Here is a 19,804-nt window from a genome sequence, read left to right as displayed (position 1 = left end):
GCCTGGTAACTTCTGAGATCAGGACAAGAAGGCAGTAAATGCTGGTCGGCTGAGGGATGCAGTTGCTTGGCGGAAGAAGCCAGGTTCCTGCCGGCCCTGCCCTACCCCTTGGCCTTGATCTTTGGTGACTTCAGGAGTGAGTAAGGCTGGTGGGTGATGGATCACCAACTGGTTTTAACCCAAAGTTTCATCAACATGAGCTTTCCCCGTTGGGTTAATCATGGCTGGGGTCAAGCACCCCTAATCCAGCTGGCTCCTCGACCTCACAGTTCGTGCTGGTGAGGCGCTGGCTCCTGGTCTGCGTCAGCGTTCTGGATAAACTCAAAGATGAATTTCACCTGGGTCTCGTAGGCTGGGACTGAGATTTTCTCATTGATTCCGTGGATGCTGAGTGAGAGAGATTTTGGGGAAGAGAGGAGAGAGCCAACTGCTGTAGCGGAAGTGGTATTACAGAGCACCCCCCACCCCACGTCCCCTGAAGCCTTTGACCCTCCAGGGGTAAGAAATGAGGTTTCATATGACACGGAGGTCGTCTCTCCAGGGTCCAGCCCCATGGCAGAGAACAGTGTGGGGAATATAATAATAATAATAATAATAATAATAATAATAATAATAAAATCCTGGGGAGTTCAGAGTCATTTCCTGTTCAGGAATCTTATGTGATAATTTCTCCTCTCAGGGGAAATTATCTTCTGAATTCTCTTTCTCTTAGGCCAGAGTCCCCCCCGGCCCCCACATTACTAGGGGCACAAAAGGAGAGAGACTGCCCAGGGTCCCTGTGGGGCCTGTACTTTACCTGGGAACTTCTTATCAGATCTCGTGCCCACGATCTGCCTCCACACAACGCAACACACAACCGAACCATACACGTAACCACAAAGATAGAGGAAATAGAGAGTAGCAACCTGCGGCCCCAGTTAACAAACAAAACCCATGAAGCATGTTCTTATGCTCATATTCAAATGTTTTCATTCTACTGGCTGCTGACTTTTGGTGGGAAAATCAGGTCTGGGTATGATAAGGAACAGAAAGATAAATGGAATGCAATACCCCCCACCTCACACACACCCCAGGGCTAAAAGTTTGCTGAAGAACCCACCCACAAAGTAGTAATTCACACATAGTAGTTAAAATTGGTGATCATGTCTTAGATTCCTATAGTGTGTTTTCTTCTGAGAATTCAAAGCATGTGTCCACCTTTGACCACATAGAGGTCTGGACTTCACTGAGTAGTAATTGAGAAGTCTAGAGTCTCCCTTTTTGGGGAGAAAATGAAGTCCAGAGGGTAAGTACTCTTCCAAAGGGAGGGGGGGGTCACACCCAAGGGTCCTACTTCTACCAGGTTCTTTCCAATCATCTGATTATCTCCATCCCAGAAAAGTAGCGGCCAATTCCCATACATTCTGGGGAGTGGCAAGACTCTAAGACAATGAGGAAAGTTGGCCAGTTGGGCTCCATAATGTCTTCATTTTAGTTTGTGCAAACCTTGGCTTTCCCGCATTCTGTGGACTGGCAGGAGAATGGGGTGGGGATGGGTCAGATGTATCTCCTCCTTCACCCTTGCTGTTCAAATCTGTTCCACTCACTCACCTACGGAAGCTCTGAGGATGCAGGTAGAGAGGGTTGAACCGGTAGATGCTGGTGGTGAGGTTTGTATAATGTCTGCTGTCTGTGTTGCCAATACAAATGCCTAGACAGGGAAAATCAAGAGGATTGGGGCTTTATGGGAGCCACCAAGCCAAGGTGGGAGGTGGGCTGACTGGAAAGTTAGGCCCTCTGGGTCAATAAGAATGTCCCCTGGGCCCTCTTGGGAGCCTGCAGCTATCAATTTTTGTCCTTCAAGCTACCCATTCTCAAAACCTTACTGAAACATCATTTCAACCAGAAGCAGGGAATCTCCTCCCCAGGACATTAGTGAGTTATCCCTTGAATGGTCCAGACTGAAGTGTCCTCTCTTCATGATGACCAGGGGGGCCAATACCTTCATTTTATACCCTTAGCTGGGCTATTTCAGAAACTGAGCTCTCCAGAAATCTAGATATCAGTTCTTTATTGCTTTAGCTCTCCTTATATCACCCTAGCTCAGAAATGAATACCCTCCAGAGAGCTTTACTGCTATAAAATGCAGTCCTCTTAAAGTAGAACATAATTTCTTGTTATTTTCATCCTCTGAAGGATGACTTTGTCTTCCAAGAGTCAAACTTCAGGTTAAGAAAGTCCCAGGATAGTCTCAGTGTCTTGCTCCCTTGAAGGTAGTAGCAGCTCACCCCACGCTCCAGCTAGGGCTGGGACTTGTCCCCAGTGGGAGTGTTCTCTGAGAAAAGACCCTCTGAAGCACCAATTAAAGAACGATGGGATGATCTGAGATGTTAATTTGTGTTTTGTTCCATTTTCCACTCCTGGTTTCAAATGGGTAACTAGGCCCTTCAAACTCCTTGCTTTGGGGATTTCTACCAGTTGACGTCTGCCTATCTTTTTTCTGTAAAGGCCTAACCTTGTTAATGGGATTATGGTGGTTGCCCCAGAAGGGAGAGGGTAGCTCAGGGAGTCTTTGAGGGCCAAGAAAGAAGAATCGGGGACTAAGAGGGCCAGGATAGTGGAGACCCAGCCCTTGCTCTGTGGCAGGAGTTTGAGGAGGTGGCAGACCTCAGAGGGGACGGCTGCCTGGTATGCTCAGGGAGTTGGTGTCTTAGGTCCAGAGTCAAACAGGCCAGGAAATCAGAGGAAATCTCCAACCTGAAGTGACTTTCTAGCTAGGCCATGGATGTCCAAGGTAACTGCAAGGACCGATGACCACTGGCCAAGGGACTCCCATGCTATGTTGCTACCAAAGACCTCGAGGGCCTGATTCAAAATGAGGGTGGTGGTGGGGGTGCTTGGAGGCCTCAACAGTTCCTGAGGTTGAATTTCCTGAGGAGTTACAGCCAGATTTAAGTTGATTAAAAAACAAGGCTGCCCGTTTCACACCTGAGTTTGTGGATACAGAGCATCACTGTATGCTCCTTAAGGGCCCATTCCTAGCACAGAGGTGGGTCCGAAGTATGTGCTTAGAAAATGAGGGAATCCGGGGGACCTGGGTGGCTCAGTCAGTTAAGTGTCCAACTCTCGACTCTTGCTTTTGGTTCAGGTCATGATCTCAGGGTCCTGAGATCAAGCCCCACCTCAGGCTCCATGCTCAGCACAGAGTCTGCTTGTCGCTCTCTCTCCTCCCGCTTGCTCTTGCTCTCACTCTCTCTCTCAAATAAATAAACAAAATCTTAAAAAAAAAAAGCAAATGAGGGAATCCATGATTGAACCTAGATTTTGAAAAACCTGGTCTTAGAATTAGAGCATCTCCTCCTCACATCATGGACCAGAGATCCTCAAACTGTGGTCAGCCATCACCTGGTCTCAGAATCCCCTCGGGGATTTGTTAAAAAGGCAGATTCCGGGGTCCTCTCCAGATTTGGTTAGCCTGAGTTTTTGGGAGTGGGTCCAGGTAATCTGCATTTTAATAAGTTCCCTAGGTAATCCCCTTCCACTCTTAAATTGGAGAACCACTGTCTCCCCGGCATAGGTTTGGAAGGTAGGCTGGAAGGCTAGGGAAGGGGCACAGAGGCACTGCTGCTGGGACTGGTCTGGGCTGGGAGAGAGGAAGGGGGTTCATGCCAATGGTATAGGCGGGGAGGCATTTCTGAGCTCTGTTGCTGAGCTGTTATCCTAGGATGGATCAGAACCAGCCTTGGAGAAACTTGGCCTCTCCTGTGGCTCCTCCAGAGGAGTGTGTGTGTGTGTGTGTGTGTGTGGTGGGGGGGTCTGGGCTGGGCTGATCCTGTCCTCCATGCCAGAGAGGCTGGCCTAGGTTAAGCTAGGAACCAGGCAGGACTGACCTAATTTATTGTTTCTGCTCTTTTCCTGTTTGCTTTTTGACTTCCACTCCGAGGGGAAAATACAGTTCTAGTCTCATCATGAGGGGAAGCAGCCAGATGTTTCCAGGCTGAACAGCTGGGGTGGAGGTGGGGCAGGAGACATTAGAGAGGAAATAGTTCCAGCCCCCACCTACCTCCAGCCACAGCTGATGAAGTCATTACCTGGGACAACAGTGCTGACTTCCGGGAAGATGGACTGTATGGTCTGGCGGAGCAGCTGGTAGCCCAAGGCCTGATGATCGGAGGGGCTGACAGGGAGGGGGTCAAAGGCAGTCAACACGTGGAACTGGACCCGGTTGTCAGCCACAATGTTCTTGACGAGGTCTAGGACCTTGAGGGAGCAAACAGAGGGAGTTTGAGTTCTTACTATCTGCTATCCAAGTACCATAGGAACTGAAATAGCCCTGATTCCTCTCCAGCAAGGCAGCACCTTGGAGTTTACAGGGGAGCTCATTTTTTGCACTGGGACCTCAATTTCAGCCGACTGGCTGTAGGAGATGGAAGAGTTGGGTTTTCCTGGTAAGCAATCTACAGCATGGTAGACTGAGGTTAAATGTTCAGGAGGCTTGCCTTACAGCCACGAGGCAGGCAGGGAATTGGAAAATCAGGAAATCGTGTGTCCTTCCTCTCAGGCTGTGAGTCATGGGCCGGGTGGAATGTAGAAGACACAGCAGAAAGGGGAACACGACCATCTTGAGGCAGGGTGACAGATGTGATGACCTCACTTCAACCTGGGAGTGTCAGACAGTTGAGGAAAGGGTCACACACTTTTCTTCCTCTTCTCTGGGCATCCCTGCTTCCTGTTTGTAACCAACTGCCGTGGAGCCAGGAAGATGAGCTCAACACAGACAAAAAGTCAAGAGTTGGGGGACTGGTATTCAAGTTTTCTCTTTGCCTCCTTTCCTCAGGAAGGAACCTGAGGAAGCTCCTAGAAAATTCAGTCTGAAACAACTAGAGCTGAATCCAGCATAAGTCCTGGTCCCAGGCAGGACGTAGACCAGACCCTGACGATCAGGTCGCATGGAGACATGTGGGAATGGACCAGGAGGCTGGCTTAGGGGGGCCCCCCAGCCCTCCCCACCACCCAGGGAAAGCCCCAGCACCAGTCTCGACCCATCTGATGAGCAGTTGCTTTGGAACTGCCTCTGCCCTAGAGGGGTGTCCCATAGCTGAGGCTTTGTGTGCATGCCCCTCTCCTGCTCACTGTGTCTTCTCCATCCATTTCATGTCCTTCCTTCAAATTCTGGCTCAAAATCCACACCACTAAGGAATCCATCTTAATGAACACTGTCCCCTTTCGGGCCGTGCTCTACACCACCTCAGCCTGTATGTGCTTTGGAGGCACATCCTTGTGAAGTCAAAGACCAGGTTCAGATACCCAGCCCAGCGATACTAACTGTATAATCCTGGACCAAGTTACTTCATGAGCCAACTCCCTCTATTTTTATTGGTTCATATCTTTTAAATTTCTTTTTTCTTTTTTTTAAGATTTTATTTATTTATTTTGACAGAGAGAGACACAGCGAGAGAGGGAACACAAGCAGGGGGAGTGGGAGAGGGAGAAGCAGGCTTCCCCGCGGAGCAGGGAGACCGATGCGGGGCTTGATCCCAGGACCCTGGGATCATGACCTGAGCCGAAGGCTCATGCTTAATGACTGAGCCACCCAGGCGCCCCTTTATCTTTTAGATTTCTTGTATCCAGCATCCATTGTATGCCTTTTATGTTCCTGGTCCTATTAGAAATAAGGTAGCGCCTCCTCTTGCATCAGGACCTAAGAGTTAGTGGGAAATCTGAGCTCTTGTGGCCTCTCATGGAGGGTGGGGTCCCATCTGTGTGCCCTCTTCAGTTTCTGGAGGCAGGAATGTTCAAGTAATTTGGGACAGGGGTCAGCAGGCATAGTCCCAACCCACCTTATAAGGGATGACTGGGAATCTCCCAGTTGGTTGAAGGTACATCAAGACTATGCACTAATTCATGTGTTAAAGGATTTAGGACAGAAGTGCTGGAGTGAAAATAAGCTCTGATAAGTGAGTTGTCCACCCCCACCCCCAACTAACCCAACAGCAGGGAATTTGGTTTGGCTCAATGGTGGTTTCTAAGCCAGAAATAGGACCCTCATTCCTTTCCAGACTCAGCTCCTAGCATGCTTCTAGGGGACACTGTCATGAAAAGGGGTACTCTTGAGATAATGCCCCCCCCCATACAGGTGAGGGGGAGGGACTCGTGAACGGTAAGAGGGACCTCAAAGGTTACTTTAGCGCACATCAGTCTCTCATTGCTCTGAGTTTCTACAGCCCTTACAGCGCATTCTCATAATGTTATGTTTTCCCTCTGCTTTATGTGTAGATATGTTTTCCCTGGAGTGAATGATACATTTTGTTGAAGGCAAGGACAAGGGATACCAAAAACACTGGTAAGGACTTTAGAGTTAGAGTTAGCAAGTCCAGCCTCCATCCCATTTTAGGGCAAGGCCTCTCTGGGGGAGAGGGGGGGATAACACCCACGACAGACTGTCATCCAGCCTGTGCTCGAATGCTTCCGTGGTGGAAGGCTCACCATCATGTGTTATCATCCATTCTGCCTTTGAACAACTGGGTTATGAATGTTTTCTTTAGAAGGAACTGAGATATGGCTTCCTGTAGCATCTCACCCCTCTCCCTTTTTTATTTTACATACTTTATATCCTCCACGGGATACAGTATATACGAGGTGGGTCAGTGACATTTCATCTCTGTTGAAATTAGGGGCCTGTGTCCTTGCTGCCTGGAGGCTGCTCCTGTTCTAGGTCTCTGTTCTATGTCAGGTCCCAGGGTAAATGTCACCTCAGAGGACTGACTCTCTGTTCCAACCCCCATCCCACAGTCACTTTGTGACACAACATCCTATGATTTTCTTTTTTTTTTTTTTTAAGATTTTATTTATTTATTTGACAGAGACACAGCAAGAGTGGAACACAAGCAGGGGGAGCGGGAGAGGAAGAAGCAGGCTCCCCCCTGAGCAGGGAGCCCGATGCGGGGCTGGATCCCAGGACCCCGGGATCATGACCTGAGCCGAAGGCAGACGCTCAACAACTGAGCCACCCAGGCGCCCCCATCCTATGATTTTCTTTATGGTACTTGCCTCTTAAAAAATCAACTTGGTCATGTATTTGATCACTTGCTTATTGCTGTCCCTTCCCCACTAGAACATCAGTGCCATCAGGATGGGAATCTTTGCTGTCTGGCTCACCATTCTCCCAAGTGCTTTGAAGAATGTCTAGCCCATAGTAGCCACTCAGTAAACACTTGGTGAAGCAATGAATGAAGAAAGGAAGGAATCTTCTGTACCTCACTCTAGAGAGGTGGCCATCATTCACCCCTTGAGAAGCTCATTACCATCCAAGGTGCCATATTCCCCAACTCTCCTTCAAGTGGGGGCTTCCTGAAACATCTCCCAGTGACCTTATTTTTACTCTTTGAGGCCCATTCAGAACAAACCTTCTACAGGGTAGCCTATGACATTTCTGAAGACTGTTCCTCACACAAAGGTGCTGCAGACTTCTCTACACCCACGACATGGGAGACACCAGTTAGAGATGGAGGAAGAGGGTTCTGGGAACTGTTCATGCTCCTGCTGGATCAAGCCCAGGGCCCTGTACCCTTGGCCTTCAGACCAGCAGTGTCTGAGGATGTAACCCAATGCATGGAAAGGGGGCATAGGGGGAAAGGAGGGACCAGAACAAAAGGGTGCTGAGGGCTTTCAGATGCTGGAGGCTTTCCATTCCTTACTGGGCAGGCAGGCGGGATGGGCCCAGGGATTTCATGAGTAGACTGGGAAGGAAGGCCACTCTGGTGGGGGACCAGAGAGGAGGGAAGAGTGCCAGAAGCTGGGGAGATGAAAGCCCCAGCTGGTGGAAAACAGCCCTTGGAAAGGGCATGGAGTTGGAATGAGACTGGAAAAAAACTGGTAGAAAGAAGTTCAATGGGGGGAATTCGGTGATTTCCTGGCCCCGTGATCCTCCAGGGAGAGGACAAAGGTTGGCACTCGATGAAAAGCAGCAGAGCCCAGGACTCACACTGGTCCCAGCTTCCCCCGAATGCTGGGTGACGCTGGGCTGGCCATCAATCCATCCCCCCGCCCCCCTGCAGTGAGGGGTGTGCCTCCCACCTTGTGTGAGGAGAAACAAAACCCTCCAGGGTGAAGAACTTAGGGAGAAAGGACCACAGAAGTCTAAGTGTGGCTGACCCTTGAGGATCTGCACCAGACACTCAGGGAACACCACCTGCCCTTAACCCTGCTTAATTCTGGAATGTACTAGTCATTCCATAGTTGTTGGGTTGCCTCTTGAGATCATTTTTTGAAGGATTAGATTTGCCTTTTGAACTCTTTTTTAGCTCAACCTGCTGTTTAAATAAGCTAGCCTTTCCTGCAGATGCCAAACATTCTGCACAATGGCTACTCAAGCATGTATCTTTCGGCTCACATGTCACTTCCCCGGGGAAGTCTTGCCTGACCCTACACGAGGTCTGGTTCCCTGTTATGTCCTCCACTAGCACCTGGTCCCTCTCTGTCATCACAGCTTGCAATTACGCACTGATTTTAATCATTTTTAAAATTGATGTTTGTAGCAGGCCACTGCCAGGCTGTCCACGATCCTCTTTACTTCTAATTTTATACATCCTTCCTGTGGGATTTTATTGACTCTAGAGGTTTCATTTATGTTAATAACACTCCAGCCTGTATCTCTAGTTCATTCTCTCTCCAGACCTGAGGTATTTATAATTGCCTATTTATAATGTATAAGCGTCTCAAACTTCTCAACCATTATACTTCTCTATGAACGTGCTCTACTTCCTGAACTCTTCATCTTGGTTAAAGGCTTCAGCACCTGGCCAACTATGCAGGTTAAAACCCTTGGAGCCGTCCCCTGCCTTTCTGTCTCCCCTTACCCATGACACACGACATTCTGCTGAACCCATGTCTCCTACCCTGGCACGTGCCTTCTCCACCCCATCACCTCTGCTCGGTCTGCTGCCTGAGAGGCTATCACAGCTTCCCAACTGTCTCTTCCTACGTTGGCACCTCCTCTGCATTGCCACCAGCACCATCTCCCCAGAAGCACATCTGAGGACATCACCACCCCGTTCGAAGACCTCTCACGGTTCCCTCTGTCCATGGCACGCAAGGCCCTGAGCCCCATGCTCCAACTCCATTTTCACTGCCTGCCACTTCCGCCTGGTCTGTCCTCCTTTTTAGCCTTACTTTACTTTAGCCTGACTCTGAATGCCTGGCTTCTAGCAAAGTCCTGTTTGTCCTTTACATCACAGCTCAAATTTCTAGTGGTCAGAAAGCACTTTCTGGATCCTCAAAGGCAGTGACAGTCCCCTTCTCTGCACTGGTCCTTCAGCAGTTTGTTCATCCTGAATCATTTTGATCGTGGTCTGAGGCTGTGGTGGTTCTGGGGCTAGACTGTTAGATGTGTCATCTTGGGCATGTCACTTACCTGCTTTTTTGATCTGTGCCTCAGTTTCCCTGTTAAATAAGGATGATCATAGGGCGGTCGTGGGCATTAAACGAGCATGCATATACCTTAGAACAGTGCCACACATCAAGCGAGCCTGTGGGATGTGTCTGCTACTATTATTATCATTTATCAGACTCAAAGTTCCCACGAACCAGAAGTCTCCTATCCTAGCCAGCTTCCTGGAAACCTCCGAAGAAGGTTGAACGAATGCTATTGAATGAACCAACCAATGTGGGTTGAAAAATGGTGGCTGGCCAGCCCTGGGATGGCAGCTACACCCAGATCCTGAGCATCACACATCCCCGATAGTGAACCCGTGGCTGGGAACGGAAGTCACGCACCTCCTGGACAGTCTGCGCAGGGTGAATCCGGATGTTGATTATGGCCTGGGCCACCGGGGGGATGACATTCACCTGGAGAGAGAACCACAAACCCTGGCCTGAGCCACATGTGCTCCCCGCCCCAGGTAAGGCCAACAACCACCAGTAGAGAAAGAGGAAGCCGATTTGATTGAAAGGCGCAGGGCTCCATTTTCGGTGGGCCCCTTGTCTTCCTGCGGCCCTTGAGAGGTGGTTATGTTCAGAGCTAGAGAGGTGTCTCTACACTAGGCCAGACTTCCATGCTTCTTGGTCGTGGACGGGGTCACAGAGAGCTGCTCAGAACGAGACTGATTTCTCCGGGACCACGCAGACCTCTCTCTCCTGACCCCATGCAGCGTCCCGGGCGGTCTTCCGCATGCACTCTCTTCCCGGGGCGCCCAGGCCATCCCTGCCGCCGTTAGTGCTCACTCAGGACAGGGCACCCTGAGCCACTGCAGGCCCCCATCACGCTGTGCTTGATCCCCGAAGGGGGCGAGGATGGTGATTTCCCATGTCTAATTGCAAAATTTGACTCCATTCTCTGCCCGCCCAGGAAGAACCCAAGACTAACTGGAGACAAGAGTTAGGCTCTGAGTGGATTTTTTTCCTCAGAGGCCGTGAGAGAACAGACTCCCTGACTCTGACTCTTTCTTTGAGCTGGTTTGGTGCAAAAAAGCACCAGAGCAGGGGCAGGAGGGCTGGGCTGTTACAAATTAGCTGTGGGATTTTGCATAATTATAACCTGTTTGTGCCTGTTTCCCGACTGGCAATTGGGGTGATGGTGCCAGGAGGGCTGTGAGCAGGATCAAATGGAGTGACAAATGTGACAGTATTCTGGACAGATAAAACGGCATTCACATGCAAGGACACGGTATCCTTATTTCGGGGCACAGGTGGTTATGTTCAGAGCTAGAGAGGTGTCTCTAGGCAGCTGGTGAAGACAGCTCGGGCCCGGCGGACATACTGGACACTCCTGTCAGTGATGCTGGGGTTAACTGAGGTGCCATTCATTGTACTCAACCTGCGCTCCAAGTGACCAGAGCTCCACAAGGCCACCCAGTAAGCTAGGGGCATGGCGCTCCCTCAAGTAGTGCTGGTGATACTGGTAGTCACTGGACCAGTCTCACTTCTCTCAAGATTTCAGAAAGGCCTAGGCCCAGGCCACCCAGGGTGGCTGTGGCTTGTTCCTTTAAGCAGAGATGCCCCTTCACGGCCAATCCAACTGGAAGTAGACCAATTTGCCAAAAAGTAGTTCTTGGAGAAGAAAAATCTATCAAAGTAATAATTCACTCGAAATTTATTTCTACAAGTGAACTTCATATAGAATTGATGTCTGTTCAGATTACCCAGTATTTAATGTGTTTTGGGAAATGACTAATATGTGCCTTTAGGTGTTGTATATATCACAAATGTTATTATAGACTTTATAAATGGTGGGCGAGTTTCTCTCTTTTGACTCAGGGTAGCACGAGGGGAAAATACATTAATCATTCATTAAATTTGTTAGGTGGATCAATCTTCCAAAGTATGGTGAAGAATAACCAAAAGATCCTTGATGATAGAAAAGTTAGGACCTTTAGTCTACCTGACCAAATGCTAGGTAAATATTTAACATGTTGAATGAGTATTGTTCAGAAAAATTAACTCCCAAATAACTCCCCTTCATACCAGTATCAGGGTTGTTTTTTTTGAAGGGGTACAGACCCAAGAAAACTGAGAGGGGCCATGGACACCTCCTAAAATACACATATACAAAATCTGACCAGCAGTTTCAGAGGGTTTGTAGACCTCAGTTAGAACACTTGCTCTTGAGGATTACCCAACTGGTATCACTGAACAGTTCAGCACTGGGCCTTCCTATTATTCAAATTGAATTCAGAGAAGGAAGAAGGGGCCGGGAGATAAAGCCAAAGGATGGAGGGGTGGGTGGACAGTGAGGAAAAGGTGTAGGGGAGGATCCAGGAGATGTTACCTTGACTCCTGCATTGAACATGGTGAGTGCCGTGGTGGTCCTGACCAGCGCATTGGTTATGTAATTCCTCTCCATTAACCTAAAGCAAAAGGATGAAGGTCAGACATTAGGAAGAACTGTCCAACGTGGAGAAAGAACGGGTTGGAAGATCACCCACTTTCCTGAATCTTGGAGATCTTTAACACTAGGAGGGACATCCTCTATATGAATTAGATGTAGCATCTGGTGGCAAAGAGATGATTAGTCAGGCCCAGTTAAGCCAAGGAGAGGGGACTGGGTAGGTTTGGGTTGGAGGATGAGAAGAAGGAAAGGTAAAACTTTACCTGCTTACAAGCGGCCCAAATAGCCACAGGTTGCTCAAGATAATATTGGCAGGAAAGGAGAACTGAAAGGGAAAGAATGAGATCAGCAGGATTTCAGAGGGGTCAGCATAACAGGGTCACTATAACCGAGGCCTGGGTCTCTCCCTGCTTTAGATCTGCCTTGAGGGCCCTCAGTGGTAGCCTCGAGTGAGGATGAGTGGGAACCAGCTCCCAAAGAGTGCCTGGGTGTGTCAGGTCTTAGGGTCTCAGAGAAGCACCAACACCCCTGGGAAGAAGTCAGATCCTTGCGCCTCGGCTCAGCCTCTGGCTGAAAATAGGTGAGCATGTGCACAGCACTGGTCAGCAGTGGGCCCCTCTACTACTCTGGAAGCTACTTTTCTGCCACCCTTTCTTCCTCTGCCACAGACGACCAGTACGGGAGATGCCTTTTCCCACCTCATGTGCCAGTTCCTGCAACGTCATTTTCAATGGGCCGCTTCCAAACATGTTCGGCATTGGTGTCTGCTCCAGGCTGGAAGAGAAATGGAGTTCTCAAGACTTCCCCAACCCCCATTAAAGATCAGCGATCTGAAGGGAAGAAGGAGGGAGACAGAATTTTTCAACAGGTCTGGCCAGGAGGTGTCCTATTCAACTTCTATCACCTCCACCGATCCACCTGTTTGGAGACCTCAACGCACAAGCGGGACCACCTCTAGTCCATCAGCAGAAGCTGTCCCTGTCTACCAAGTCCAAGCAGGTACCCCGACTCTCATGTCACTTACCACACTGTAGCAGAATTATCAGTCTCTGCGGCTAACTGTGAGTTCCTTGAGGAAAGGGACTGTCTGTTTCTTTCCACTGCTGTATGCCAACCCCTGGCACAAAGCCTTAAGCATTGGTAATCAGTTACGTCTTTAACTGAATTAATATACTTCTTCCCACTTTGCTAAGAAAAGCCAGCTGGAGGGAAGCTTTGCTGTGACAGACCCTTCTGTGCTCACCCACAGCCTGCAGCCCTTATGTCCTCACCTAGCTTTTATGGGTCAGCTCTTGCTTGCAATAAGGGTAGATCCTTCTCTGACCTCTAATCCCTGCCTGGGTACTGGTGGCTCTGTCCTCCCCGCGGCCCCCATCGTGGCTTCTCAGCTCAGCTTCAGGGCAGGAAGCTTAGCCCCTTCAAACTCAAAGTGGGAAAGTACCAGGTCTTCCATCCCGAGTCTGGCAAGGGAGCGGGGCCCATGTTGCTTACCGGCTGACGGCGGCTGCGAGGATGCCGATGCTTGTCTCCTTTGGGGGAGCTGAGGAGTGGCCTGGAGTCATGTTTACTTCCAGCCTGAGGTTAATCGAACCCTTCTCTGAGACTGCAATCCTGTAGGAGAGGATCAGAGAGGGCCCTCCTGACTTCCTCCCACCTTGAATTGTCCCAAGGGCCCAGAGGTCTGCCTGCACAGTGGTCTGGTTGTCTAGGAGATTGGCTTCATGCTGCTTTAAAAAAATTGACACTAGAGGAGAAAGGGAAAGGGGAGCCCAAACCTGGTTGACATTCAGGGCCAGGGGAGTAAAATAAAGAGTTGCCTCAGTATGGCTTACAGACACCACGCTGGGGTCATCTGACATGGGGTGAGAACACCTTCCAAGGTAGGGGGTGGGGTACTTTACTCACATGGCAAAGGGCTTCTTGAGGTGGGGAATGAAACCATCCAAGATGAAGTTTCCCTCGTCCACAATGAAGGCTAGCTTGATATCCCTTGCCTGTAGCAGGGCTGAGATCTTCTGAGCCCCATTCTGCCCTGACACCTGCAGACATTAAACCCATGGCCACAGTCCTTCTCAGCCAGACCTCCAATAGCGAACGGAGACCCATTCAACATAGCTGGGGCCTCCAGAACCTCCCTGCTCAGCCTCCTTCCTGGGGGGGGGGAGGGGGAGGGCAAGGGGCCTAGACAATCCTGCTTCACAGGACCCTGGAATGTCACAGCTGGAGAGCCAAACCGCCCTCATTTTACAGATGAAGAGACTGGGACCCATGGAATGAAGTGACTGGCCCAGGGTCAAAGTAGGTGACATCACTGGAAATAAAACACTGATTCCTTGCTCCCTGTTGGTTCTCTTTCCATCACACCCATATTTCTCAAAGTGTCATTGATGCAACACCTACCTGCTTCAGATATGACCAGGGAGTTTGTTAAAAAATTCAGATCTATGCCTGTCACTAAATGAAAGAAGCTGATCTGAAAAGGCTATATACTGGATGAGTCCAACTATATGATATTCTGGAAAAGGCAAAACTATGGAGACAGTAAAAAAAGAATCCATGGTTTCCAGGGGTTGGGGGAGGGAGAGAGGGATGAATAGGTGGAGCACAGAGGACTTTTAGGGCAGTGAAACTACTGTGTGAAACTATAATGGTGGACCCCTGTCACTATACAATTGACCAAGCCCATAGAATGGATGCCAAGAGTAAACCCTAATGTAAACTAGGGCTTTGGGTAATTATGATGTATCAATGTAGGTTCATCAGTTATAACAAATACCCCCCTGCTGGGGATGCTGATAATGGGGAAGGCTGTGCATGTGTGGTGTGGGTGTAAGGGAAGTCTCTACACCTTCTCAATTTTGCTGTGAACCTAAAACTGCTCTAAAAAATAAAACCTTTTAAAAACAAATTAAAATCTATGGCACAGGGTCCGGGAATCTGCATTTTGGTCCAGGGCCTTAGATAGTTCTGGCACATAGATACCCAAGAGTTGGCAACCTCCCACACCATATTCTGGAGACCCTGCAGCTGGGGAGCAAATTGGGCTAGAGTGAAACTCCCCCCCACGCCCCCAAACAGAGGTCCTAGAGATGGTTTATAGGGGGAGGAGGCTCTACCTCTTCATCATGGCCCAGAGCAATAAAGAAAGATCTTCGAGGGATGTAGTTTCTGTTCAGCAGGAGCTCCAGGGCCTGCAGGATTGCCTGGGGGAAGAAGCAGAAGGGAAGAGGGAGAATCAGGGCATCAGTGACAGTCAGCAGCCTGCATTAGGGCTGGTGGGGCTAGCATCGGACACTCTCTTTATTTTTTTTTAAAAGAATTTATTTATTTATTTGACAGAGAGAGAGACAGCGAGAGCAGGAACACAAGCAGGGGAGCGGGAGAGGGAGAAGCAGGCTTCCCGCGGAGCAGGGAGCCCGATGCGGGGCTCGATCCCAGGACCCTGGGATCATGACCTGAGCCGAAGGCAGACGCTTAATGATTGAGCCACCCAGGCACCCCTGGAGACTCTCTCTCTTTTTTTTTTTTTTAAAGATTTATTTATTTATTTATTTGACAGAGAGAGACACAGCGAGAGAGGGAACACAAGCAGGGGGAGTGGGCGAGGGAGAAGCAGGCTTCCCGCCGAGCAGGGAGCCCGATGCGGGGCTCGATCCCAGAACCCTAGGATCATGACCTGAGCCACCCAGGCGCCCCTTTGGAGACTCTCTTTAAAGAGAACAAATTCAGGGCGCCTGGGTGGCTCAGTTGGTTGAGCGACTGCCTTCGGCTCAGGTCATGATCCTGGAGTCCCGGGATCGAGTCCCGCATCGGGCTCCCTGCTCGGCAGGGAGTCTGCTTCTCCCTCTGACCCTCCTCCCTCTCATGCTCTCTGTCTCTCATTCTCTCTGTCTCAAATAAATAAATAAAATCTTAAAAAAAAAAAAAAAGAAAGAAAAAAGAGAAAAAAAAAAAGAGAACAAATTCAAGTGGCCCTGGGGGGATGGGAGGTGAGGAAGCTTAGCTCCTTTACCAGCTGGAGAAAAGCATAAATGTATCAGTGCAGAGCTGAAAGGGTCTCTGGAGATCATCTACTCTAGTCCTTGTTTCACAGCTGAGAAATCAAGACCCAGAAAAGGACAGTGACCAAGTGATGGCTGGAACCCAGGGCTCCTGGAGCCAAGGTTCTTTCTACCATAACCTCCCATCTCCCGGGGGGTCAGCTGAGGATCCTCATCCTGGGTGACTCTTTAGGGCCCCCGGGCAGAGGGAACAAAGCATTTCAGACCATCAGAGAGTTCTTGTTGTCCAGTGTGCCTCGGCCATGGATGAAGCCATCACCCTCCAAGCCAGAGAACGGGGGCACCTCCCAGCCTTCGTCAGGGGCGGGCACCACGTCACTGTGCGCCATTAGCATGTAGGGCTGCAAGCTAGGGTCTGAGCCTCGGACAGTGAGCAGGTGGCTGTACTCTCCTATGACTTCATGCCGGATAAAGCTGGTTTTGAAAACTGTCGGAAAGACTAGGGACAAAGGGATGAAAAGCAGGGAGAGAGAAAGCCAGATTTAACAATTTCCTTTGGTTTTCCTACCATTTAATAGAAAATGTTTACCCCTGTACCCCTTTTTGAAAGCATGCAGCGTCCTACAGGAAGCCTTCTGGAACAAAGACAGTGTGATTCCTGATTTGCCTGGACAATCTCTAAAATTTCTCTTCCTCATATTTTAATGTGCTACTACTATGTAATAATGGGCACATCAAGATTCCATCATGGTGACAGCTGATAGATCAAGATCTGGCTTGGTCTGACCTGTAATAAGTTATCACTAGTATATGCTACCAGGCTATACCGACGAGGAGTGTGTTAAATTTTAAATATAGTAGTCCCCAATAGCCAAATTACTTGGAACCAAACATGACCCTTATATTAAAAAAAAGAGAGAGAGAGAGAGAAAGACCTTTTTTTACTTGAAAAATAATATAAAATAATATTCCTACTGTGTGTGTCATATGGAGAGAAGATTGCCCTGTCTAGCACAAGGCCACACTTCTGCATGCAGGTGTGGATGTTCTCAGGGTCACTCAGGTTACAGACAGTGTTAGAGAGGGGGCTACTTGCTGTACCTAGGTCAGCTCCTCCCAGCCCTGACAACTTTGGAGGGGGTGTTTTTTCTTTGATTTAGGAAGAGGGCCTCACTACTCTCCATGAGCTTTTCATATGAGGACTAGGGAGTCCCAAGTCTCCTTTTTCTTCTTGACCCATCCCTTCTTCGGGTCACGTGGGGGTGAGGGGCTGATATGGCAGCTCATAGTTGCTGATGGCCTCGAAGCTCAGAAACGGGTGAGTAAAGAATCTGGGGAAAGACCTGGGTGGGTGGAGTGTGTACATGGGTGTGTAGGTGTGTGTACGGAGGTAGTTGGGAGGAGCATGGGGTATAGTTCTGGAAACTTGCACGGGAAGAAGGAATTCCTAGTCCTACCTTTTTTTTCTTTTTTAATTTGAGTATAGTTGACACAAATGTTCCCTTAGTTTTCAGTATACAACTTACTGATTTGACAGGTTTATATATGATGCTGTCTTCACCACACGCGGAGCTACCATCTGTCCTGATACATAGCTATTAGAATATCACTGACTATATTTCTTATGCTGTGCCTTTTATTTCCTTTCCTCACCCTACCTTTTGATTCTATCTTATTTATTGACTGTTACATATTTAGGGCAAAGGTCGGGAGAGTTCAAACTCCAACCCAACAGCTACGTGCTTTAGTTTTTCAAAGGTCCAATAAATCTAGTCTCTACTCTGCCTCCATTCTGACTCCTGGGGAGCTTCTATTCCTCCCCACTGTGTGTAAACTCAAAATAGGCCCACAGCGATTTGACTGTCCTCTGGTCAGTAACAAAAGCTTCTTCATCTCCTTGTAAAAGAACTGTGTCTGCAGGGCTATGCTCTACCCCCCCCTTCCCCCCCCCCCCCCGCCCCCCAACGCCAGCTTGTGGCTGACCTGTACGAATGTATTCTCCAAACTCAGCCAGGGCTGTTGCATTAACGTTCTCGGGGCTGAAAGACACTGTTGGAATCCGGATGGCACCTGTCAGGGGCGTATAGAGATGTGAGATTACAGATGATAACAACCATTGGTTTTCCCACAGCCCTCTGTGCACAGAGAGTTCTTTCAAATTCAGGATCTTATTGTGGAGGGCAGAACAATCCTATGAGGTAGGCACTGCTATTTTCTCTAATTTGAAGGTGGGAAAACAAGTTTAGAGGGGTTAAGTGTGCTGCTCAGGACTCCTGAAATAAGCAGCAGAACTGGGATTTAAGCCCAGGTCTTTCAGGTTTGTTTAGACTAATATGGTTCTTCTTCTTTTTTTAAAATTTATTTGACGAGAGAGAGAGAGAGAGAGAGAGAGAGAGAACCAGCGGGGGAGGGGCAGAGGGAGAGGGAGAAGACTCCAAGCAACTCCGCAGGGAGCCCAATGTGGGGCTCGATCCTAGAACCCCGGGATCATGACCTGAGCCGAAGACAGACACTTAACTGACTGAGCCTAATATGGTTCTTAAAATAAAGTCCTATGTTCACGATAGCATTATTTACAATAGCCAGTATAAGAAAAACAAACGGAGTGTCCATCAATATATGAATGGATAAAGATATGGTACATCATTGAACACCAATAAATTCTGCCAAATTGTTTTCCCAAAAGTTTGGAGCAATTCATGTTCCCACCAGCAGGGCATGTGAGTGCCAGAACACACCTCCACACGCTGAGAGTTACCCACCTTTTGCAAAGTTTGCCCTGTGGGTGGATAAAAAAATGAGATGCTGTTGGTGTTTGCATTTTCAGTTCCCTGACCTCCAAGGCAGCTGAGCGTCTCTTCATATGGCCATTTGCATTTCCTCTGCTGTGAATTGCCAGGCTCAGCCACTCAAGCAAGCTCCTTAATCTTTTTGCCTGTTTTATTTTCTTTCTGTTGGGCATTAAGACCTACATCTGGGGCTGTTGTGAGGACCAAGTTAACACTGTAGAGAGCTCAGAACTGTGCCTAACGTGCTGTTAAGGGCTGAATTAATGCTGGCTTTAAAAAGGTCTATTTGTGGGGTGCCTGGGTGGTTCAGTGGTTAAGCGTCTGCCTTTGGCTCAGGTCATGATCCCAGGGTCCTGGGATTGAGCCCCCATCGGGCTCTCTGCTCCGCGGGAAGCCTGCTTCTCCCTCTCCCACTCCGCCTGCTTGTGTTCCTGCTCTCTCTCTCTCTGTCAAATAAATAAATAAAATCTTAAAAAAAAAAAAAGGGGGTCTATTTGTGGGACGCCTGGGTGGCTCAGTCAGAGTTAAGCGTCTGCCTTTGGCTCAGGTCATGATCCCAGGGTCTTAGGATTGAGTCCTGCACTGGGCTCCTTGCTGGGCGGGGAGCCTGCTTCCCCCTCTGCCTGCCGCTCTCTCTGCTTGTGCTCTCTCTCCTTTCTCTCTCTCTGACAAATAAATCTTTAAAAAAAATATAATGGTCTATTAGCTATATTCATAGTTGCTTGGATTTACCCAGAAGATCTCCAGAAGGATACAAAGGAAGCTAATACAAGTAGCTACCTCTGTGTATTTGTGGGGGTGAGAAAGTGGTGGTGGTTCGTGGGGAATGGGGCCACCAAGGCAGGGTGGGACCTATACACCCGCCCCGCCCCCCCCCGCAGACTCTTTCACTATTTTGGGTTTTGTTTTAACTATGTGAATGTACTACCTATCCAGAAATAAAGGAAACATTTTTTAATTGGCAAAAAAAAAAAAAAAAAGATATGGTACATATATATATATATATATACAGAATGGAATATTACTCAGCTACAAAAAGTGAAACCTCACCATCTGTGAGATCATATATGGACCTAGAGGGTATTATGCTAACCAAAGTCAGACAGAGAAAGACAAACAGCATATGATTTTACTCCTGTGTGGAATCTGAAGGAAAGAAAGAAAGAAAGAAAGAAAGAAAGAAAGAAAGAAAGAAAGAAAGAAAGAAAGAA

The 19,804-nt window shown here is 48.7% G+C and overlaps 1 protein-coding gene across 1 annotated transcript in view; it reads right to left on the bottom strand.

The window, feature by feature from the left end:
* Positions 1–19,804, bottom strand: part of PM20D1 (peptidase M20 domain containing 1) — a 22,503-nt gene continuing 2,699 nt past the window's right edge. The window contains exons 2-13 of the mRNA XM_021686623.2: positions 17,788–17,874; positions 16,071–16,303; positions 14,920–15,006; positions 13,709–13,842; positions 13,295–13,414; positions 12,502–12,577; positions 12,067–12,128; positions 11,744–11,822; positions 9,754–9,825; positions 4,071–4,239; positions 1,591–1,690; positions 1–387 (exon numbers count right to left, since the gene is read on the bottom strand). Coding sequence (XP_021542298.2) covers positions 264–387; positions 1,591–1,690; positions 4,071–4,239; positions 9,754–9,825; positions 11,744–11,822; positions 12,067–12,128; positions 12,502–12,577; positions 13,295–13,414; positions 13,709–13,842; positions 14,920–15,006; positions 16,071–16,303; positions 17,788–17,874 — 1,343 coding nt within the window. The 3' untranslated portion in view covers positions 1–263. The remainder of the gene's footprint in view (positions 388–1,590; positions 1,691–4,070; positions 4,240–9,753; positions 9,826–11,743; positions 11,823–12,066; positions 12,129–12,501; positions 12,578–13,294; positions 13,415–13,708; positions 13,843–14,919; positions 15,007–16,070; positions 16,304–17,787; positions 17,875–19,804) is intronic.

This window comes from Neomonachus schauinslandi, chromosome 6 (genome assembly GCF_002201575.2).
Source record: "Neomonachus schauinslandi chromosome 6, ASM220157v2, whole genome shotgun sequence".
NCBI classification, from domain to species: domain Eukaryota; kingdom Metazoa; phylum Chordata; class Mammalia; order Carnivora; family Phocidae; genus Neomonachus; species Neomonachus schauinslandi.
The sequence above is the reverse complement of the archived record's forward strand: the minus strand, read 5'-3'. Positions and strand labels throughout refer to the sequence as shown.